This window comes from Lemur catta, chromosome 12 (genome assembly GCF_020740605.2).
Source record: "Lemur catta isolate mLemCat1 chromosome 12, mLemCat1.pri, whole genome shotgun sequence".
NCBI classification, from domain to species: domain Eukaryota; kingdom Metazoa; phylum Chordata; class Mammalia; order Primates; family Lemuridae; genus Lemur; species Lemur catta.
In genome coordinates this window covers 33821040-33846151 of record NC_059139.1, presented here as the reverse complement: position 1 = coordinate 33846151, position 25112 = coordinate 33821040, and the positions used below count along the sequence as shown (strand labels likewise).

The 25112-nt window shown below is 39.9% G+C and overlaps 1 protein-coding gene across 2 annotated transcripts in view; it reads left to right on the top strand.

Moving 5' to 3' along the window:
- Positions 1-12222: 12222 nt before the first annotated feature.
- Positions 12223-25112, top strand: part of PLPP1 (phospholipid phosphatase 1) — an 87200-nt gene continuing 74310 nt past the window's right edge. For both annotated transcript variants that reach the window (XM_045565657.1, XM_045565656.1), the window contains exon 1: positions 12223-12720. In XM_045565657.1, the coding sequence (XP_045421613.1) occupies positions 12663-12720 (58 nt within the window). In that variant the 5' untranslated portion in view covers positions 12223-12662. The remainder of the gene's footprint in view (positions 12721-25112) is intronic.

The window sequence follows — 25112 nt, the reverse complement described above, 5'->3', positions numbered from 1 at the left end:
GTACATTTTTTGAAATGCCAAAAAACCTGAAAGCCATCCAGATACCTACTGATAAGTGAACGGATAAGTAAAGGGTAGCATATTCATACAACCAGAAATTTGTCCACCAGTGAAAATCATTTATCTATAGCAATAGGCAACAACATGAATAAGCATTAGAAACAATGAGTGAAATAGCAAATCCTCACTTACTAGTGTATATGGTATGATACTGTTTTTATAAAGCTCAAAACATGTCAGATATTGACTAGGGGGACAAGTATGTGGTAAAGCCTTTTAAATGAAAGGAACCAAAAAAGACAAAATTCAGAATAGTGTCACCCCTGGGTTGGTGGGAGTGAAAAATGCAGCAGGCCAGGAATGTGAGATTGAAGAGGAACACCCAAGTAACTTCAACAGTGTTGGAGATGTTTTAGATCTTATGTGGGGTGGTAATCCTTTGGTGTTTATTTTGTTATGCTTTATAATTTACCCATGCTACAAATGTTCCTTCATATGTACCAAATGTTGCATTTTAAAAGTTACTTAGGTATTTAGCAGCATATGTTAGGCCTTTTGCATAGCTAGGTGCACAGATTCACTCAAGCCTGCTAGAAAATACAAAGGGATTTATTGCAAGGATGCATGTGGATAGGAAGCGAAAAGCATTTGGGATTTGAAGCAGTCTAAGTACCAACTACTTTCTCTTTTCCTTTTCTACAGTCTATGTAATCTTTCTTTCTGTTTTTTTAACTCTTAACTTCAAATTCCCTGAGTAGGGAGGATCTTTTGGATTCATCAGTCACCGTCATGCTGTGGGGAGTCACTGGTGGGTAATCCAGTCTAATCATCTGTGGCTACCAGGGTGGCCACGTTCATTTCCCCTCCAAGCTTATGGATATTTTTTTTTCTAAACAGGCAGTAGGATACTAGTAGAACTAGCAAGCACTAGGAAGGTTTTATGATTGCACAGAACATTCTTTCCTTTCCTGGGCAGGAAGGAACACTCTTCATCCCCTTCTGACATAAGCCAACTATTACATGCATCACAAACATACTCTGGTTTCCCCCAGCAGGGTCACAACCAAAGGCAAGTCCTGCTATGGCATCCAAAGGTTAAAAGCTGCATCTCAGGCTCAAAATGAAGCTGTTGTCTGCTTTTCCTCTAGTTCTGCTGTTATTCCTCACCATTCTCCTACTGATAGGCTCACAAAAAATTTAACCACTTTAACATATCCTATATACCAGTGGTCCCCAAACTTTTTGGTACCAGGGACCATTTTCATGGTAGAAAATTTTCCATGGGGTGGGGGGATGGTTTCAGGATGATTCAAGCACATTACATTTATTGTGCACTTTATTCCTATTATTATTACAATGTAATATATAATGAAATAATTATACAACTCACTATAGGTTGGGGACCCCTGCTATATACAATACTGGGAGGGGGAGAAAAACACAACATTTATATACTAACAATAGCAACTTTACTAATTATTAAGTACAGATGAAGGCAGTGGTCCTTATTTCTGCAGCCAGACACAGCTGGTATTTATGATTTCCTTCCCATAAACCCCCTTCGTATTTCCTTTGCCTTTATCATCATCACAGCTACCAAGGAGTGTCAACTCTGGGATACCTCTCTGTGCCTGGCTGCTTTGATGGCAGCGAGAGCCCAAAATGGCCTGGAGCAGTCTTAGATTTCAATTCAATTGAAGAAGTTTCCAGGTGAAAACATCCTTCTGATAGGTACTAAGACTTTCAGACCAGCAGGATCTTAAAGCCTGGGAGTAAAAGTTTTGCAAGCAGTTCCCACTTGGTTTTCCAAATGAGTCAAAAGGACATCTCTTTTTAGGAGAGGCTTCTGGACTCCATCTCACCTCTCTTTGGTCCATTCGGGCTGCTGTAACAAAGGTTATAAATGGGGTGGCTTCCAAGCAACAGAGGTTTAGTTCTCACTGCGCTGGAGGCTGAGAAGTCCAAGACTGAGATTCCAGCAGATTTGGTGTCTGGTGAGGGTGTGTTTCCTGAGTCATAGACAATCATCTTCGTGCTGAGTCCTCACATGGCAGAAGGGACAAGGCAACTCTCTGTGGCCTCTTATAAAGGCACTAATCTCATTCATGAGGGCTCTACCCTCATGAGCTAATTACCTCCTAAATAAAGGTCTTACCTCCTAATACCATCACAATGGGGATTATGATTTCAACATATAAATTTTGGAGGGACACAAATATTCAGTCTATAGCATAACTTCACTAGCCAAATGGAAAAGAAAGCAGAAAAGAGAAAAAGGAGACCACAGAGAGATGGCTGGACATTCTCCTAAGCCAATGTAGTGCTTGCCTCTCTTACCTTACCCACTGTTTGGGAAGACAAGGCAGCAGGGGGCCAATGAGTGAAGCAAAGAGACCAGCAGATGGTGGGGCTCCCCCCAGGGAAAGCAGCCTGTGGCCCTGTTTCACCTTGGTAGCCTGATGGATGAAGAAATGTACCCAGCCAAGAAAACCTGGCTCACTGTATGCCCTTGCATTTGACCTGCCCATAACAGCAAACCTCATTTGGGAGGGTGAAGGGTGGTAGGGCAAGCGAGGGAGGATATGTACATTTCTCTTAGCCAAGAGACAGGACTTTCGATGTTCCTAAACCCACACTCATCTTTTCTTCATATTAAACTTCCTTCCCTGCGATGGTCCTAGATTGTCACTTTCTGGCCATTGTCAATGAGAGGCTTCCAAACTTTTGGCTCTAGCTCTTGTTTTCCTGACATGGCATGTTTTTGACCATGCTTGATATCTGCTTCACTTGCTTCCATTATTCACTCTTTGCCTGGTAATTTCTGCCTTGTATTTCTCCCACCCTGGCATGACGTGGTCAGATAGACCAGGTTTTGAATCATGGCTCTGCCAATGACTTTGCTATGTCACCTTGAGCAGGCAAATTGATTAACTTCTCTAAGCCATTCTTCATTGAGAGAGAAAGGACGTAAGATGCTTAACAGGGTTTCTGGTACAGAGTTTGTACTTAATTTGTTTACTGTTTTTCCTCCTTTAAATCACAACTTTTCCAGGCTTCATACTTCTCAGCTGTCTAGACTACTAAATGGCAACACATCCTTTTGATCAAGAACATCGAGTGATCCAAATAACTGTTTCCTGAGTCCCTACTATGGGTAAGTTTTACATTGTGTTGGGCACACAAAGATAAGTGAAAAAAATTCTTGCTTTCATTGAGTTTTCTACCTTATGTGGAGAATACTGGGGTCTACAGTATCATGATTTGAATATAGGTAAGGTATGTCAAGCATTGTAAAATAAATACAAGTTTGTATGCAAAGGAGGAAAAGGCTGCTGCAGAAGGCTTTTCAGCTATGGACAGATTATTATTATTTTTTTTTTTTGAGATGGGGTCTTACTCTATTGCCCAGGCTGGAGTGCAATGGCCCGATCATAGCTCTACCGCAGCATTGAACTCTTGGGCTCAGATGATCTTCCTGCCTCAGCCTCCCAAATTGCTGGGATTACAGGCATGAGCCACTGTGCCTAGCCCTTAGACAGATTTTGTTTGAGAATAGTGTTTCTTTTTCTAAATACAGTAAGTCCCACTTACTGACATTGATAGGTTCTTGGAAACTGCAACTTTAAGCAAGACAACATATAGGGAAACCAATTTTACCACAGGCTAATTGATATAAATAATAGTTAAGTTCCTATGGCATTCAAAAACATCTTCAAACTTCTAAATAAAGACCAAAACACTTCCAATATTAAACATTGAAATAACTGTGAGCTATACATACCTTTAAGAAAGATTAATAAAAACAACTAAGATAATGATTTACCCAATATTTGGTCAGTCAGTGAGTGACAGCGGTCGTAGTGGTGGTGGGTTCAATCAGGGAATAAATGTTTGCAAAACGAAATTGTAAGGAGCACCTCCTACCACGATGCAGTTCAAAAATCACAAAGATGGTGGGCTTGCTGAGCGCTTTTGTACCACATTGTTTGTTGTTGTGCATTTGTATGACTATTGTGGACTTGAATTTTTATTTTATAATAATTTACATTCATTTATTTTCCAACCTGGTTAGTCCAGTTCAGGGTCAAGGATGGCTGGAGCCTGTCCCACCAGCTCAGGGCGCATGGCAGGAACCAGCCCTGGCCAGGACAACAACCCATTTCAGGGGTTCGTATACCCCACACTCACACTGGGACCGTGTAGACACACCAATGATTCTAAGGTGCACATCTTTGGGATATGGGAAGAAAGCAGAGTACCCAGGGCAAACCCAGGCAGACATGTGGAGGACATGCAGACTCCACACAGACAGTGGGCCCAGCTGGGTATTGATTTTGTTTCTCATCAAGGTTATAATGAAATGATGTGAATGAAACGATGTCGTTCAAGGACCTGCTGTATAAAACTAACCTACAGTAATTTTTTAAATTGCCAGATTTAATGAATCAGAATTTCCAAGAAATATTCTGGATAATCTGCATACTTAACAAGCATTCCAGGTGATTCTTTTCATTAGGGAACTTTGGGAAATTTCTGGATGAGTGCTTCTCAAAAGGTAATGTGTATAGAAATCACCTGGGATCCTGTATCAAATGCAGTTTTTGATTCAGTAGATTCGGAGTGGAGTCTGAGAGTCTGCATTTCTAAGAAGCCTTCATTAATACAGGTGCTGCTAGTCCAGGGCACGTTTTCAGGAGCGAGGTTCTAGAGCTCAGTATGGTGTCGGAGACCCTGTTAGAGAATCTGGGAAGAGCGATAGAGCCAGTTCACAGCAAAATGCATAAACATAGAATTTAATATGCAATTGCAGAGGATTTGTTGGGTCCCTGAATACTATCCCTAGGCCCAAGGTTAATAGGACAAACCATCAACCTGGTGCTGATGTGGAAGTGACAGGAATCTTTGAATAATAATGTTCACCATCTATTGAGCACCTCCTATGTGCCTCAGCACCTTGCTATCAGCTCATGTAATCTTCACAACAAACCTATGAGGTAGGTATTATTATTATCATTTTCATTTTGCAAGTAAGAAAACTGGTGCACAGAAAGTTCTAAGTAATTTGCCCAAGGGTATTCAGTGAATTCGAGAGCTTGGTTCCTGAGCCCAGGTGTTAATTACTATGTAGTGCTGCAGTCTTAATGTGTAGTAATTACTTTGAAGAAAGTGATTATATTTTATTAAATGTGTCTGAAGAGTGAAAATGTGGGCTGACTAGACCTGAGGTTCTCAAATTCTGATGGGCAACAGAATCTCCTGGGGAATTTGTTAAATATAATAAGAAAACAATGCTTGGGTTCCATCCCAGCTTCTGAATCAGAATCTCCGGGTTGGGGCTGGGATATTATATGTTTAACTAATGTCCCAGATGATTCCCATGTGCAAAGTTTGAGTATCATCGTCATAGGCTTTTCAAAGGCAGAGTTTTAAGAATCCAAAGGAAAGTTAAATGAAATTTTTTGTGTGAGAAACTCTGAAAGGGAAGGTCGTTGTGAGGGTTAGGAAGTTCTTAAACATGTATTTCTCACTCTGATCTTGATGAGGAAGAAAGGTCCAGTGGCCCTGGAAGATTCCTCTGCAGTCCCATTGGGAGTATTCCATAACTCAGTCACTTAGAAGGGGAAAGATCCACTTCTAAATGCAATTCACAGGCTGGGTGCAGTGGCTCATGACTATAATTCCAGCACTTTGGGAGGCCAAGGCAGGAGGATCACTTGAGGCCAGGAGTTCAAGAACAGCCTAGGCAACATAGTGAGACCCTATCTCTACAAAAAATAAAAAAATTAGCTGGGTATGGTGGTATGGGCCTGTAGTCCCAGCTACTTGGGAGCTGAGGCAGGAGGATTGTTTGAGCCCTGGAATTTGACATTACAATGAGCCGCGATCAGGCCACTGAACTCCAACCTAGGCAACAGTGAGATCCTGTCTCTAAAAAAAAAAGCAGTTCACATTATTAAGGACACAGAAAAGTGCTTCTAAAGGGCTGTCATGGATCTATACAGGAGAATTAACCCTACTTCCCACTTCTACCCCCAGACAAGCTTAAGTGCGGGAGGAAAGAGCTAGAAAAACAACAATAAAAAGAGCGTGGGCGCAGCTTGACTCTTGTCTGAACTTCTGTTTTTCTTTTTCTCATTCATTCATTTACTAAAGCAATTTTTTTAACGTGCCTTCATTTTGCCAAGTACAACTCTACAAGGTGAAGATCATCTGTTCCCTTCACTTCAGGAGATCCATTAACCAGAGATACCAACACAAGGACGAACACTAGGAGAGGGGTGAGTACAATGTGAGAGGAACACAAACAGGGGGGTCATGCACAGAAAACAAGTTGGAGGATGACAGGAGGGCACATTTTATTATGATCTCTAAAACAGGTAAGGAAGGTGGATTCTGATTAGGGACCAGTAACTGGATGGCAATCCTACCCAAGATTTTTTTTTAAAGAGACTGGGTCTTGCCCTGTTGCCCAGGCTGGACTTGAATTCCTCGGTCCAAGGGATCCTCCTTCCTTGGCCTCCCAAGTAGCTGGGACTACAGGTTTGCCCCATGGCACCCAGCCTTTGCAAGATTTTTTTTTTTTTTTGCCCGGGCTAGAGTGAGTGCCGTGGCGTCAGCCTCGCTCACAGCAACCTCAAACTCCTGGGCTTAAGTGATCCTACTGCCTCAGCCTCCCGAGTAGCTGGGACTACAGGCATGTGCCACCATGCTCGGCTAATTTTTTCTATATATATTTTTAGTTGGCCAGATAATTTCTTTCTATTTTTAGTAGAGACGGGGTCTCACTCTTGCTCAGGCTGGTCTCGAACTCCTGACCTCGAGCGATCCACCCACCTCGGCCTCCCAGAGGGCTAGGATTACAGGCATGAGCCACCGCGCCCGGCTTTGCAAGATTTTTTTAAAAGAAAAAAATATATGTGATGTCTTTAAGACTATAGATATTTTATAGGCAATTAACTTATATATCTCTGGTGATATATTTTTAAAAGAGATTGTTAAAGAAATAATTTGTGAGCATCCTAGAGAAAGGAAGTGGTGATCATCAGGGCCAGATGTGGATTTACTAAGAACAAGTCACGACAAACCAACCCCATTGCTTTGGTAGATTAGGGAACCACGGTAGGAAATCACCTACCACCCACTCAACCCAATACTGTTTTTGAAAAAATATGGATTGTGTGTTTGCATATGTCAGACATCTGGTAGGAAAGTGCTCCTAAATTTTTGTATTTGATCATTACAATAAGACTATTAAGAAAATACTGCCTTCCTAAAACACAACAACATAAAACTCAGACTCCAAGCTTGACAGTGAAGGAGAGTCTTGGTGCAAGGAGAGTATCTTGGTAGAACCGGATTACCCATCCACAGGCCCCCAAATCTGATCCTAGACACTCACTTCCTTTTTGTGGTTTTTCACTAAAGATTGCAACTAAGTTCCTCACACTTGTAGATTGGCTCAAGTGTTAACCGGAGACTTTCCCTTAGTATCCTGTAGCAAAGCTGAAAAAGGGCTGGATGCCATAAACAAGATTTTAGAAAAGATAGAAGGTAAAATGGAAATAAACATAGAAAAGGACGAGAATCTAGATAATCTGATTTACAAAATAAAGTTTACTAACCTTTACATACAGTCTACTGCAGAGGTTATGACTTCCTGTCACTACCAGATTACTTGCTTTGAGGACTATTTTTAGCACGTCATTACCTATTTTCAGCGATTTTTCTTTGTATCTAGACATACTTTTTAGCTACAAACTGTTACAACCTACCTACCAGAATCAATCTTATCTTCCTTAAGGCCCATTTTATATTTCCTACTCAAAGACTTCAGAAAATGCCATTTGTTTTGCCTCCTCTGTGCTTTAATCATTGCTCAATCTTCAAAGTTTATTCCCCTTCACCACTCTTTTCTATCTACTCAAATTGTTTTATTCAGGGTTTTGAGGTTTCAAGGACCAGAAATTCAATTAAGCTAGCTTAAGTAAAAGGTTTTCTTGGAATACTGACATGAAATTTCTCAGAAATAGAAATGAAAGCATCTGTTCTGAATATTTAGTACTCTTAAACCTTGTATCTGTTGTGAATACTTTAGGCTTAAATACAATTTTTTTTTTCACATAAGAGGAAATCTGGAGGTAATCAGTTGCTGGCTGTTTTAGTAGTAGTTCAATATCATAAAGACCAGTGACATTGCTTTTCTTGGTCTTTCCCTCATGATCACAAGATAGCTGCTGTATCTCTAGTGATCATGTCCATGTTCAAAGCAGGTAGAAAGGAAAGGGAGGCGAAGCCAGTCTTTTCATTTGGTCAGGAAAGCAAAAACTTTTACAGAAACCTGCCAGTAGACTTCTGCTTACATTACATTTATAAGAACTCTGTTACATAGCTGCTCATAAAGGAAGTGAAATAACAAGCCCCACAAATTGTGAGAAAAAATTTATAAAACAATTACTATTGAGATTATCTAAAGAACTTCTATAATTTATTAATAATAAGAGTAAGATAAACAACCCAATAGAAAAATGGCAAAGGACACGAAAAGGCAGTTAATAGAAGAGGAAATATTTTGGTAAATAAATTTATGAAAAAATTGAATGTAAAGGTGATATTGTAAAAAAAAAAATTTAGGAAAAGATGTCCAACTACATTAGTGATCAGGGAAATACAAATTAGGATTACATTGAGATATACAGGATACCCACTAAATAATTAAGAAGTCTCAAAATATTGTGTTGATAAGACTGTAGAGTCTTATCTACTAGTTGTAGGAGTGGGGATGAAATGGTATAACCATTTAGGAATACAATCTGGGATTATCTCTTGAAGTTGAATGTGGGCATACTCCATGATGCAGATAGTAATTCCACACAGCAGACATGTACATGAATATTCACAGCAGCATTATTTGCAAAAGTGGAAAGAACCCAGATGACCATTGTCAGGAAAATGAATAATGTGATTGATATATTCGTATGATAGACCTACAACTGCAGCAACAGGAATGAATGTAAGTAATATAATTGGGTGAAAAAAATCAAGAGTGGAAGACTACACATATGACATAATATTTTTACAAGCTAAAAAACAAGCAAACTAAACAATATATATTTTTAGAGATACATACACATGTGGTTGAACCATAGGAAAAAAACAAAGCAAGGAAAATATAAACACAAGATTCAGGATAATGGTTACCTTTTTTGAACCAGGGAATAAGTGGCTAAGAAAACATAGGTGGATTCAATGATACGGTAATGATCTAGGTGTTCAGTTGAGTTCAATTAATAGTTATTTTATTATGCTTCATAATTCACTTATATGTTATATATTTATAAAATACTATATCATAGAAACTTTAATAAGGTAAGAAACAAATGGCTTTCACAATAAGTGTAAAAAAATTGTAATACACCATAAAGTGAAATTTTCTTTTTGGAGCATATGCACTGGGAAACCAGACATTTACATTTTTGGTTGTTTTAGTTTTACAGTGTGATTTGAGCATAATAAAAACTATATTTGCTTCAGTCCATTTCGGGAGAAAGGACATATGCACATGGAAATACAAATACCCTAGAGGAATTGAGTCTTATTACTTTGCAGACATTTTATGAAATAAATAAGTAGCTGAGACAGGGAGCACTGTTAGAATGAAGAGACGGAGACTTCCCAATATCTTGTTAAAGAGTAGTGCACGCACGGAGTGGGGACAGAGGTATTTAAAGAGAAAATGGAAATGCAGTATGTAGATCACAGACTAGTGTTCAAGAAGTTTAGTAATGACAGAACAGAGGAAATCAGTTTCTCCCTTCTTCAGGGAACCTTCAGGACTATTATTCCCAAGCCCACCCTACTGTGCTTTCATTTGATGCCTGTATTATGTGGAGAAAGATACAGGTCCAAGTACACTTTGTTAAGCATTTAAAGAAGCCTCTTAGGTTTCATGTTTAGTCCTGGAACACATTCGTATCTGCCTTCCAGGGGATGGTAATGGTGTCACTATTCAATCAGTGTTTCCTTTTTCATTATTTTCACCACCATTTCAAAGTTATTTCGCTCATTCTCAATTCCCAGGATCACAACAGAATCCAATCATGACAACAAACCAAAAGAAACAAAATCTCCCCAAAAGAAACAAAAACTCCCCACCTTGAAACAAAATATTTATTAGTAATTCTTTCCTCAAATGAGGACTTATGAATTTGTTTATAATCTGTACATAGCACAGGTCCCATTTAAAAAAAATGGAAATGACAATGCATTTTAATGGACTTTGGTTTCTTAGTCTATTTTTAAAGCTATATGTAATCTCCTCCCAAGGTCAAAAAACCTGTTGATGTATAAACTGTTTACTTCCTTCTCACCTAAGAAAATGTCTGTGGGTGTGGGAGAGGGGCAGGAAGAATATAAATATTACCTCCCCATGAAGTCTTTCCAGAGCTCCCAGGTAAAAACCCCACTCTTTGCTTTGTGTGCCTGCTGTACACCAACACACTTCTATCACAATATTCATTTAATTACATACTTCCTAACTGGGCTTCAGGCTCCTGGAGGGCAGACCTTCTCCTGCTTATTTTGGCCTCTCCACAGCTGAGCATCAGGTCTAGTATATACTGGGGACTCAGTAAATGCTGAATGAATGAATGAGTGAATAAACAAAATCATTAATTGAAAGTTTTTTGAATGCTGACTTTTGAAAAAGAACTTTAAAAGTAAATGTTTATTTCAAAAGCTGTTTAAATAAGACACTGAGCCTAGACTGTACCTGGCACACAGTAGGTGCTCAATAATTTATTTAATGAATACCTAATACTTAGATTATCACAAGTATTTTCAATTTATTGTGGCCTTGCAATCTGGGGTCCTTATGACTCTGAAGTAAGCGAAGCCACATCTTTCTCGGGTGTAAATTGTCAAAAGGTTTTAGAAGTTATTCAAACAAAAGGTAAAATCCAAAATTTACATGCAAGGAAAACAAACATCCTTTCAATATTTTTTTGTTGTGGGGGATCACTTGGGGCTATATCTTCAGACTCCCTGAGTTTACTGTTATCTCTCCATTGGCTTTAAGGTTGCTATGCAGGAAAAGTCTGGGAAGTAGTAGGTGCATTTTGTGATTTGTGCTTTTACAGCCTTATATAAGAAGGTAACTTATGAATAAGAAGGAAAAATACCATTTGTTAACATGTGTAGAGGGTTTAACCCTATAATGCAACGTTCATATTGTCTGTTCTGGGCTTCACTACTTCCTCTTGACTGGAACATAGAGCAAGCATTATTTTAACACCCCTATTTTACAGATTTGGAGGCTGAGATTACTAAATCTGCTCTACGGTCCTCTTGGGGGAGGGGAAGTGTTTGTTGCTGGTAAAGAAAAATTATTCCGACATTTGTTAATCCACAATGAAGGCTTTATTCACGACTCTTGCAATAGGGCTCATGACTATTACAACAGGGGAGAGAAATTGAGCTCAACTCAGAATAGAGTGAAGACAGGTGGGGATTTATAGCCAAGAAACAAGCAGTGTGTGTGTGCGCGTAGGTGAGTGTAAGTGGATAGAAAATTTCTTAAAAAACGACATCAAGGGCAGGGGGATTCTTACTAAAGGCAGGCCAAGGACTTCTACATCAAAGGTGATGTATTAGAAATTTGATCAGGTATCAAATATCAAGGGTGATCAGATGTTGAGAATAGATGACTTAGCATGATTCTTGCTAAAACTGGGCTCAGCCAGTACACAGGAAAGTCAATGTTGAGGCCCAGTCGAGAAGAGGTCTCAGAGGGACCTAACCAAAGTTTAGTCAAGGGGAGAGTCTGTTACTGCCTACTCTGACCTTTTTTCCCCCCCTTAAACTCTGTAGTAAGAATCCCTCTTTTATCACCGATCCCCTTGATCCCCTTGGAGGAGGAGGGGAGTGGCAGGCAGTCGGTGCTCCAGGTTCGTGGGGAGGGGGCCTGCCTCTCCGTTGAAGGCAGCAATGCCTAGCAGGTGGGGATAAGGAGGCCGAGTTCGGAGGCCGCCGGAGGGGCGCAGGTCGCGGGCAAAACCCACTCGCTCGTAACCGGAGGCGCCCCCGCGCCCCGCCCCTCAGCTCGGCCTGTGCCTGACTCAGGGCGCGCTCGGCAGGGCCGGCGGGGCGGGGCCGGCGGCGCTGATTGGCTGCCCGCCCCGGCCGGGGTGCCCCGGCCCCGCCCCTGCGGTGCTCCCGCAGTCCGCGAGGCCGCGCGCTGGCCGGTCCCGCGCTGACCCGCGGGAGGGGCCGGAGCCCGTGTGCCTCCTCCCTACCGGTCCGCATCCTTAAAGCACGAGCCTGACGCCCCGCCTGTTGGAGAGGGCGCCGGGATCCGGACGGCGAGCAGCCGGGGCGGCCCAGGGACGACCGCGGAGGGCCTGAGGCGACAGAGCTGCCGCGCCTGGCACGCGAGCGTCTCGGCCCTGACTGTTTGCGGGGGCTGTGAGGGGAGGGGTCCTGGGCGCCATTGCCGGCGGTGGGAGCACCTCCTGGTCCCGGTCTGCCTTCGGCTGCTCTCCTCCGGCTGGGAGGAACCGTAGCTCGGGGCCGTCGCCAGCCCCTGGCCCAGGCTCGAGAATCGAGGGCCTCGGCCGCCGGCCCGCAGCTCAGTCCACCGCCCGCGCTGGGCAGCCCCGGCCAAGACCATGTTTGACAAGACGCGGCTGCCGTACGTGGCCCTCGATGTTCTCTGCGTGTTGCTGGGTACGTACGCGCCGCCGGCCCGAGGGGCGTGAGCGCGCGAGCCCGGGGTAGGGCGTGCATCGTTGCGGGCGACTGTCCCCAGGAGAGTCGCGGAACCGCGGACGGGCGTGGGGGGTGTGTGCCTGACGCGCGCGCAGCTGCGGGGCGAGACGCTGGGGCGACTTCCGCAGCCGGGGACCCCGCTTTGCAGCCTGCACCCCGACTCCCGTGTGGCCGCCGCTGTCTGTTGCCCGCCGGTGCGCTGAGCCCAGCCTGCTTGGACACTGTTCACTCCTCTGCGCTCCGTCCTTCGCTCCTGTCCTCTGTTTCCAATTCCACTGTAGCAGAGCGGGGTGGGCTCCTACTCTCTCTACCGTAGAGAAGCCTGGTCACTGGCTCATCAGGTTCAGGGGCGGAACTGGAGGTTTGATGCTCTGGGAGTTGTCAGTAAGTAGCAGGCGCCAGTGCCTGGTTTATCTTACTGTGAGAAGCAGTTTAATTTTTCAGCTATAAAAGGCTAGAACGTTCCTAATTAGAAGGTGTTGCCAGGTTGTAAATTGTCAGGTTGCAAATGGGGGTAAGGATGCCAAGTTTCTGCCTATAGGTCTAGAGGAGCTTGCTTCTTTGGCGGGGGGACTCCAGACCTGTTTCCTTCTCTGCACAGACCTTGCCGTGGTGTAGCTTTCCGTCTCCTGTGACAGCCCCGCAAGGAGCTCTAGACATTCTTTGGCTGCAGCAAATTTGGCGCTGTCTTCCTAATTGGAAGAGTTCAGTTCTGGAGCTTCTGGTTGCCAAGTTGCTCCTCTTTTTTTTTTTTTGACGAGAAAGAATTGGAATCATCTGGATAAGGGATAGGCGCTGGAAGGAGTGGCTTTCACCTTTTTTTATATGTATTGTGTAAGCAGTTATGTTGTGAACTGTTTTTCCATATGTTATGGAAAAACAAAACAAAACAAAACTCAAGAAGACCTGCTGGACGTTTGGATAGTGCTACTCATGTTTAAGTAATCAAAGTAGTAGTAGTCCTGGCAACTTCTCAGGGTCGGTGATCTGTGGCTTTAGCACCCTAGATGGAAGTCTGCATATAATAATGGCTTCTCGGTGATGAGAAATTCCCCCGTTTTTTATCTAGTGGTTCGTAAGTATTCCACTCCTGCTGTAGTCACTTGCAGTCTTGTTGAATTCTTAGAAATCTGTTACCTGTTTTTTTTTTTTTCCTTGAAAAATTTCTTTTTGCTAGCCGCGAAACATCTTCATTGTTTATCAAGACACTTCCTGTGTACCTACCTCCACAGTGAATTTAAGGAATCAAGTTTAGGAAAGGGGAACACAATTTTGGAGTACTATCTTTATAAAAACACAAATAATCCTTTTAGCTGTCAGGGCATATTAATTATTATATTGAATATATTCAAATTTCTTTATTTGCAATGAAAAATTTACCTTTGGTAGAGATGTTGAATTAAAAAATATATTAACTTGTACTCTGTCAATGGAGCTTTGTTAGACTTCATTTATAGTGAAAGGAGAAGAAAATGTTAAATCGGAAGTCATTTTGGTAATTCTAATATGTTGGATGTTATTCCATCATTGCCACATTGTGTATTTTCCGAATTACATATCATCTTCCCCTCTTCCTACCTTGTGGGAATTATTAAGTTAGAAGAAAAACATGATGTTGTTTTATATAGAGCAAATACTGATTAGGAGGGATGAAATATAATACTGCTCTGAGGTAGTTGAAGCTATAATTAAAAACAAAGCCATATGGTAGAATCTGTGTTCTTTTAAAAAATTCACGTATAATGGAGGAACCTATTAATATATGCAGTACAATTTTATAAATTATAGATTGTAGCCTATATTTTCAACATGATGCAGGTATCACATAATTATCCTCTATAGGTTAGAGTAATTTTATTGCTTCATTGACCTGACAGTTGCAGCAATATGATGGCTCTCAAAAAGATAAAATTGTGTTTATGATTTTAAATGTCTTCAGTGGTTTTGGAAAAAGCTGCTTTGGAGACTTACACATTAAGTTTGACTTACAAAAAGACAATCTATTTGAGACATTATATTTTACCTATTTTCATATTATTGGAGTTTCTTTTAAAGTAATTGAGTGTATTATCAATATAAGCCTAAAAAAAAGATAAGCCTAGAATTTCCTTTTCCTAAATAGAAAATGACTTATTTTACTAACTTATTTTAGTTGGCTGTATAAAATGATATTAGGTTTAACGACATCAACTCTCCATTACAAATAGCAGTGAAGGAGAACAGTGGTGCAGGAGAGACAAAACATTTTCATGCTGACTTTTGGAAGATACATGTTTTTTATATCAAACTCACCTTTCTTTCGTCATATTGAATTTGGTTTTTATTCATTTCACTGACAGCAGGAGATTGGCAGTCTAAAATCATGGTAGTTTGAAGAGGGTTATCAACTTGGTATTAACTTTTTCCTTTTTCTGTGAGGAAACTACAGGTAAGAGTTGACTATACCAACAAAAAGATGATTAAGCACTTCATAAGTACAGGGTTATGTGAAAGTGATTCATAATTATAATGTGAATATGTTCCAAATTCTGTAAATACCAGCATCATCAGTATATCCATTTTAATATGATGATGCTACATGAATGTGTTATAATTTTACTGACAGTGATGTCTGTCGAAGTGATCATGAAACATGCTCTGTGTGTATATGTTTCTACTCCTAAGTCATCTTTATCATTAGTGAAACATGAATTCCTCTATATAGATGCCCAAATTATTAGTTACTTCAGTGGCTCAGGTAAAGCCTTGGAAAAAGAATGAGAATTTTGAGAGATAATGTATATTTGATTCCTTTCTGAAATGGAGCATATAGTCTTGCCATCTTTCTCTGGCTCTTTTGATGACTGGTTCTATGATTCTAAGAAAGACTGTACACATCTGAACATATAAGAAAAGCTGCTCTACAGAGAATGGAGGTGAGCTGTTATGAAAGGGGCTATGTTTTAGCCCAGGGGTGGCAAACCTGTGGCATTAAAGCCACATGTAGCCTTCTAGATCCTTAAGTGCGGCCTTTTGACTGAATACAAATTTTACAGAACAAATCCTTTTAATAAAAGGCCGCACTTAAGGATCTGGAAGGTCACGTGGCCTTAAGGCCGCAGGTTCCCCACGCCTGTTTAGTCCAATGCGTTAAACCATGTCCTGAATACAACTTATTAGTGTTTAATTGCTAAGGGTCATTTCGAATTTTAGGCACCATAGCATTAGGGTACCAATTAATGGGCATTGAGACCATTGATTTATTCAGTGCACATTGATTGAAAGCCATGGTACATTGGTACCATGTTTAGGTTTTCGGGATGCAAAGATGAGTAAGACAGTCCCTGCCCTAAAGGGACTCAGAGTCTAATGAGGGAGAAACAAATAAACAAGAGGTTATAATACAAATAAACAAGAGGTTAGAATGGGTGCCCTTTGAGTACAGAAAAGGGCCTTAGATTGCTTCATTATAGATAAATGGCTTGTTTGTTTACTCTTAGAGATGCAGAAATGTCATAAATTACTTGGAATTACTCTTAGAATCTTTTTTTTTCCTTCTCCAACTCAACACAGGGCAGTAGGAAACCAAGTAAGTACCTGTGTTTGTGACTTATTTGCAGGCAGCCTCAGGATATCTAGATGATTTAAATGGAACTGACAAAATTTTCTTTCCATGTACCTGTGTTTTGCTATGTGACAGTCGTTTAGACTGCCTTTCTGTGCTGCATGTTCTCCATTTGCCTCTCCAGATCTTTTCTCCACTCTGTGCTCTGGGAAGCATTCTATAGGGCTACATCACTTGAGCCCCTCCTTTTTGGTTTCTCGTTGACTTTGCTCAGTGGGAGAGACATCAGCCTCCCTGGAAGAGCCAGTTCTCTCCTGCTAGGCTTTGTGTTACCAGGACCGTTCTGTTTTGTGTGTTTTGTGAATAAGTTACAACCCCTATTCAATGGCCTTCTCTGCCAGCCATTAATAGTTACAGATCTTTCTAGGTTCTGGCAATCCTTCACTTGCTCCTTTATACCTGGAAATGATAATGGCTTCCTAATATCGCTAGCCTGGGAGTATGCCACCATCCTTTGCTGCTTTCCCTAAACCCTACCTATACCTTTCAAAATGGTTCCTTCATTAAATTCTCTTGAATACTTAATTTGAGTGTGTTGTTTTTTTGCTAGGACCCTGCTAATAATACCCAACTATGTCCAAAAACAGATTGGAGGTAGATTCCCTTTCTGCACTAGATACCAATTATAGCTGTCCTTAATAGCAGATGCAAACAGGAGCCCATGGGCGCCCATGTTGGCTTTCTTGGGAGGGAGGGGGTTATGGTTCCCTTGGCATTCTCTGAATGTGATATCACCATTATGCCAAATCAAAGTTAATATGTGTAGAGTAAAATTGGGTAGCAAAAACGTTGGCAACCAATATTAGGTGGTTGTGGAATCCCTGTTACTCATTCTACCCCAGTAATTATTTCAAATGCTATATTATTGCCATAGTGCTGACATCATTTTACCCCTTAAGGATTACCCCTAAGGAGTGGTCCCTTTCTTAACCCCCAATCTGGATCCCTTCCTTAAGGGGAAAAAAGTAAAATATTTTGGAAAGATTCTCACTTGCTAAAAAGTATCCAGCATTTTGTGCCTTCTCTTTTCTCCTAGCGTTTATTTGTTCATTCACTCGTTATTCAGCATACATTTGTTGACTATCTAGTAGGTGCTGGGCATTGTGTTAGGGACTGAATATAAAAATAAGTAAATAAGTAAACGAATAAATAGAACATAGTGCCTATCCTGACTTGTCATTTCAGCTTTTGTTAACTTCTGTTATATTATGGAATGTTCTTTTGCTTCTGATGAGAGTTTACCGGTTTTGTTTCTCTGTTTTATTTAACTTTTCTCTTTGCTTCTGGTCACAGAGAGAGGGAAGGAATCTCAAAAAATGAACAAAAATTTGTCAAACTGGCATATTCTTGGGTCAGACTGGAATCCTGTTGCAAGGATTTTTCTTTCTTTTAATGGGTTGTTTGGAACAAAAGCAGAGGCCTGGAGGAAACTGCTACTATTTGGCTATAGTTGGTTTTATTCAGTTGAGTTTTAACTTGAATTTACCTTACTTGGAATACAGTATGGAAATGTTCAGAGAACTTTCCCCCTATAGATTTTATGAAATATAAATTCTTCCTTTATATTCTCTTTGAATTACATCCTTTGGAAACTCGTGGACATGCTGTGAATCTTTATTAATCTCTTTCTCGTTTAGTCATTTTTGGCTGAGCTCTACCAAATTTTCCGATGTGTTACTCAGTTTGGGGAATTATTGTGATTCTTCGGGATAAGAAATTGAAATTTATATTGTTAATATTTACCTTATTAAAAAAAAAGAAAAGTTGGCAGCAAAGTCACTAAACCCTCAGATTTTAAAGTGAACTGGTTAACATGTAGCTTCAATTTTTATGGAAAGAAATTTGTAGTGTTTATTTGTCTACTTCTTCCTAATTTAGGTTCCTTAATTCAGCATTTGGGATGGAAACATACAGTCTGTACAAGTTTGTTAGGGATTATATAGATGTTATCTTGTCTCTTATTTTCTTTTCAAAAAAGCATTTGCCATCCAGAGATTATGAATGGTGATTACAGATAGCTTTCTTGTCTTTCCCTCCGTCCTCCTCCTTTCTCTTTTTTTTTTTTTTTTTTTTGAGACAGAGTGTCACTTTGTTGCCCGGGCTAGAGTGAGTGCCGTGGCATCAGCCTAGCTCACAGCAACCTCAGACTCCTGGGCTTAAGCGATCCTACTGCCTCAGCCTCCCTAGTAGCTGGGACTACAGGCATGAGCCACCATGCCCGGCTAATTTTTTTTTGTATATATATTTTTAGTTGGCCAGATAATTTCTTTCTATTTTTAGTAGAGACGGGGTCTCACTCTTGCTCAGGCTGGTCTCGAACTCCTGACCTCGAGCGATCCACCCGCCTCGGCCTCCCAGAGCTAGGGTTACAGGCGTGAGCCACCGCGCCCGGCCTCCTCCTTTCTCTTTTTACCTTCTCTTTCATTTTCACTCCTTTTACCTCCTCCTCCTCTTCTTCCCTTCAACCTTCTTGCTGTTTAGGTCTAAAGTCCAGTTGACTCAGGCAATTTTTTTTCTTAACTGAAACTTGTCTAAAATTGGGAATGACTTATTCTTTATAAATTATGGGTTTTTGTTTAAAATATTAGACAGTAGAGCCTAGTGATGGACTCTAGATTCAAATTCCAGCTCCTTCATTTACAAACTGTGTGACCTTGGGAAAGTTGCCTCTGTGTGCCTGTTTCCTTAGCTGTATCATGATGAAAGTACTTATCTCAGACGGTTGTCTTAAATGAGACTTAAATGAGTCAATATGTAAAGTACTTAGAGAAGGGCCTTGCACTTAATATGCATGATATGTTTGTCAAGTAGAATAATCCTTTATAATCTTTCCATCTAGAACATAACAATTAGTAGAAATAATAACTACTTTTGTATTAGAGATAAAAACACAAACTTTAAAACATTTCCCATGAGTACTCACGGAATGTCTTTAAAGCTTAGTGTTTTAGCAGTCATCTGTAAAAACCACATACATGATCTCCAGGTAGTGGTAATCCCAGCCATAAGTGGAAATTGATCTGTATAGGTCTATGGTAGAATGTAATTAAACAAATGGAAAAACTGTTACTTTATACAGTAATAAGTCCTGAATTTCAGCTTACTTCAGAAAATGGAGTTAGGTACACTCTAGTCACTTTCACCGTTTTTATTGCCCAAGTCTTAGGAATGATTACTCCCTGTGTGAAAAACTAGAGTTAATATTCCTAAAACATTTGGATGATCTTAATTGTACATCCTCGTTTGTATAAATTCCATTATTTGAATTCCTCTGTGCAGTTAGGTAGCAAAGAAAAACTATTATGTAATACCCCTCCATTTCTTCTCTCCCTCTAACCCTTGTTTTTCAAATATTTCTTTTGACATATGGTAACCTGACATTGTTTTTTATGTCATGTGAGTGCAATGTTTTTAAATTATTTGACTTTGCATCATTTTTGTTTCTTTATTGAGCACACATTATGTGTGTAGTACAATGCTAGAAGCTGGAAATACCAGTGTAAAAAACATAAGTTCTCTATACCAATATATGACGATTATAGATGTTTGTAAAGGCTATGAAAGATTTAAAACAAACTTATAAGACAGTGAAACTTTGGGAATGGCAATCTCAAGGGAGCCTTCTCTGAGGAGAGGATTTTTGAATTGAGAGAGATTTGACTTGAGATTTAAGGATGAAAATGAGTTGGCCATGAAGGAGCTGGGGGAAGATTCCAAGCATAGGAAAGAGCAGGTGTTGAAGGCCAAAGGAGGAAAGGGCATTTTATGACAGGAAAGAAAAGAGTATGGCTGGAATATGGAATCCATCCATGGTATTTTTAATAGTGAATTTTGTGACTTTTATTTCTACACATCAGAGTGAATAAAAATAATAACTGACATTTATTTAGTGCTGTGTAGCCTTTGTGCAGCCTGTGCATTCTCTCAACAACTTGCTCAGGGAGGGTAGCTTGATCATCTCCATTCTGTAGATCATGGAACCGAAGCCTAGTGTAGTTGGGAAACTCACACAAGACAACCCAGCTAAGAGATGATATAATTTGGAACTAGGAGATGCATTTTTGAGGATTATAATTTTTGAACACAGATTAATTGATCCAGATTTGGGAAAGATTGAAATAAATGTAGAGGGTGAGTAAGAAGGGACTGGGAGAATTAGTTGGCTATAAAAGCAATGATTATTTTAGGTGGCTTAAATGTTTTATGACTTCATCTTAATCCTATTTAGTTATGATGTAGTTTCAGAGTCAATTTCTGCTTACCATTTTGAGCATGCGTCTGCTGTCTAAAAAAGGCACTTTAATTTTTCACATATTAGACTCCTAATAAGAGTTAGCAATGAGGTTATATCATACTGGAGGATGTAACTAATTTGCCCTGTTCAGTAACATGCCCATAGACTTTGTCTTCAAACAGCATAGCTGTTGTATGCATTCCTTTCAGGTTTTCACAGGAAAGGAAGACCTTTGTCCTTCCCTGTATTTCAAGTGAATCATGTGTATAGAGTTCAGAGTGACCTTTGGTAACGCATTCCAGCAGATATAGTTAGAACCTCGTGGTTAGTCCTTAGTTGTCACTGGTTGGAAATGTTTCCTGAGTCTTTTTCAGGGTGAGGTATCTAGGAAAATGACATATAGGAAATGTGTAGCGGATGAGCTCTTTAGTTAATTGGCAGCTTGTTAAGCCAGGTTTTTCCTTGCCTTTTGGTTCATTTGCGTCAGTAATGGGAGAGGTGGGTTTGCTGCTTAGGTGCTAGAGAGGTAAATGAAAAGAGAAGAAAGCCATTATTTATTGAATGCCTAGATGTGCCTTTGGCAAATGTTTTACATAAACTCCTGTAATCACAAAACTCCGTGAGGTGTATAGTATTAGCCTCATTTTATGCCCTACCCCTGGAGATACAAAAATAGGTGGAAAAATAAAACAAAACCTGTGGATCTCTCATAGCTTCTTGCTTACTGTGGCAGACTCATAAGAAATAATACTGTATGATAAGTTATTAAGTGCCTGTCACGTCCTAGCACTGGGATTACTAAGAATGAATGAGACGAGGTCTTTATTCTCAAGAAGTACACAGAACCTAGTAAGGTGAGATAGGCAGGTATTTTAATAAAGTCTATTTATTTTAAAACAATTTTTCCTGAGACCATTTTAAAAATTTATTTGTTTGTTTGTTTGTTTATTTATTTTAGAGACGGGATCTCGCTCTGTCACCCTGGAAGGAGGAGTGCAGTGGTACGATCATAGCTCACTGCAGCCTTGATCTCCTGGGCTCAAGGGATTCTCCTGCCTCAGTTTCCCAAGTAGATGGGGCTATAGGCATGTGCCACCATGCCCAGCTAGGAGATGTGTGTGTGTGTGTGTGTGTGTGTGTGTGTGTGTGTGTGTGTATGTATATATTTTTTTGAGATAGGGTCCCTCTATGTTGCCCAGGCTGGTCTCCAGTGATCTTCCAGCCTCAGCGTCCCGAGTAGCTGGGATCACACATGTGAGCCACTGCTTCCAGGTCCCCTGAGATCATTGCTCTTACTTTACAGCAGAAATAACATAAACCCCTGGGAACATTACTTTTGACCAGTGCTAAATTCTGAAATAATTCCTGTAGATAGTTCAGAAGTTACCACATTACTAGGTAAAAACACCTAGTGCTTTGAAAGTGTGGGGCATATGGTAGGCATTCAAATAGTTGTTAACGTAAATAAGTAGGCAATATACTTGAGTCAGCTATTCTTACACGGTTTGAAGTCTAGCTGCATCTATTACAGTGTGACATTGGGCAGGTCATCTCAATTCTTTGAGTTTCCTCATCATCCTTATTTCTTTCCTTCATCCTCATTAGGAAAAAGATGATGCTAATAGTGCCTTCCTCATAGGCCTGTGAAATTAGATGAGATAATGTATGAGTCAATGTATGTGAAGTGTTTGGCATAGTCCTGGCACTCAAATGTTGCTGCTGTTGTTGTTATCATTATCATTATTAAGCTAATAGACCAATTTGGCATCACTGCTATTTAAACGTGATTTCATGTGCTGGTGACTTTTCTTTTGGAAAATTGTTTAGTGTAGTCCTAGCTATACTTTAAGCAGCATTGAAGTCAGAACCTAGTTTGTATTTTAGTTCCTAGTGCCCAGAACACTATGGGAAATGTTTTGATTACTTCTAACTCATTTCTTTCTGGAATCAGGTATTTCAGATCTTCTCATTTACTTCTGTGTGAGCAGTGGTCCACAGCTCATAGGCAGGGTACCAAAATGAAGGGTCATGGTTGGAGAGAGCAAACTAGAAATAGGAATAAACAAAGATGTGTGGGAGGTAGGAATGTCATGGTTTGGGTAGTCATAACTTGTCTTAGTACTCAGCTCCAAAAAACATGAAGATTTTGTTTCTTGAATGTAAACTAGTCAAGAGCTAACTTAAAGTACAGGTTGAATAAGCTAAACATACCAGTTCTCATCATAACTTCTTTTGATGAATAAGAATTCATCCTTTCTTATTTCTGTAGAGTTTAAGAAATAGATGTTTATAATGATCACGTCCATTTATAGTGTTTCCTGATTGTGCAAATTTTAGATAATTGTCTTCTTCAGAAAGGCAACTTGTTATATAGATGACTAAATGTAATAAAAATGTGTCCTTATTAATTTTCCTTAAAATTTTTTAGACACTTCTAAGAGAACATCCCAATTTGTTTTGGAAAATACCCTTAGCGTAGTTATGCAGTATGGCAGAGGGAAGTGATATTTTTTGTATTTTACTTTTTTTCAAAGGGTATGGATAAGAGAAAGGAATTTTCAAAGTGCTTCTTTCCAAATGTTGTCTCTGTCTGACTAATGGCTCAGGTGGAGAAAAAGTTTCTTGAATTGTGATATTATCAAAACTTGTTAGGTTATGGATAATGCTCAACTTTACAGCTAGTTTGGTTATCTATGCTAAAACATGTCCTACCTTATGTCCCACAGTATGAGTGAAATTCTTAGTGCTGCCATTAAATATAGTCTAATTATTACCCAAATCTATAAATAAATCAGTAATAACCTTTTATGAAGATAAGTTTTTTTCATGGACTTTTCCCTCTTAGGATTTGACATTGATTTTTCAGTGAGTGGCAATTTGTGTAACTTTATTTCAAGGGTTCAAAGTATGATCTGGTTGTAAAAGCATTTGGTTTGGAAGTCTGATTCTGGTCTTACGTCTACTACTGTGTGATCTCAGGATAAGATTACATGGCTGCTTCATTTATGGATATGGAAATTATAAGAATAATGTCCGCCTTGCCTGTGTCTCAGGATCATAGTGGTAAGTGAACCTCACTTATTAAGACAGTCAGTTGCTGCAGAAAATCTTGCAGCAGTTGACACCAGTGGACTCAGGGTAGGAAGACGAAGAGCACATGGTGTACAAGGGGCTATTTTGAGCAACTGCAGCAGACTTGTGGGAGATCAATGATAAATCTAGCCTGGGGAAGAATGGGGTGAGTGTTACTGTCAGCAGAAGATAGGAAAAAGTTGAAGACTGAAATATTTATAATAGGAAGTAGAAATATAGGAAAATGGGCTCTGGTACAAAGTCATGTAGGCCGCCTACTTGAGTTTCTTCTTTTGCCGTATATAGGTAGACTACTTCAGTGACTAAGTGACTAATGAAATCTTGCAACTACTTGGGTATTCCTGTGTCAGCCATACTGTGAGAAATGGTGACACATGCTACTTTGAGAAGGCAAAGCAGAATATAATTTGGTCAAACACACTGACCAAAATCCCCCACAAAGGGTTATTGTCAGTTTTGAAAAATGATAAAGGTTAATGTTTACCTACCATTTAATAAAACAATAGCAAAAACAAAGAAACTGTAATTCTAACCTAGTCTACTGAATAACAAGAGACTGTCATCTATATCAATAGCAGTTTGTCTTCTGATACTAGCAAAGTCTGTCACATTATTTTGGCAAATATCTTCTGGCATGGAATGTCTTTTAACATTGTAGTCCACTTGTGACTTGCAGAATAATAAACAGGAGAGAGACATAGAGTGATTACATTATTTAAGATTGTATTTCTCTTTTCCTCAGTACTAGTCTTGTAGTTTGTTACCCAGTTAATGATTAGAATGGTGAGACTTGAAAGTTACTGTGTAGCTGTAGCTGGCAGAATGATTTATTACTATGTAGGGCATTAGGATATAGATATCATTGAAAAGTTAAGGAATTTCACCTGCTCTATAGCCATTGCGACCCAACACTGATTGAAAATATGTGTACTAGTATTGAAATGCCCTAGCCAGAGTTGTAAGAAAATCTTGACAAAATTGTGTGCCCTTTAAGAGTCATATTCTTTGTTTGCCAATAATTTAAAACTTACATTTAAAAGCACTGAACTATTCAATAGTCATGACTGAAATTATAAACTAAAGGGAGCCTCTGTAGCCCACAGGCCCTGATGTGGGCTTTTGTTAAATAAGTTTCATCTGATAAAAAGGAAGGCAGAAACAAGAGTGAGAAAAGGAAAGTAAAAAGTGAAAAAAGTAAATATTGCTGGTTTCTCTGTTTTTGCCTTCCAAGAGGGGTTTAGGAGAGGATGAGGCTTCTTTGAGAGGAAGGAGGGTTAATCATGAGGATGTGCTTCACAAGGTCTGAGATTCCTGCCCAGAAAAGAAACTGTGGTAGAGATTTTGATTTTCAGTTGGATTAAGTCTAGAGTCACATTTATAGTGATTTAAATTTCCTGAAGTAAGGAATATTTCCTTTAG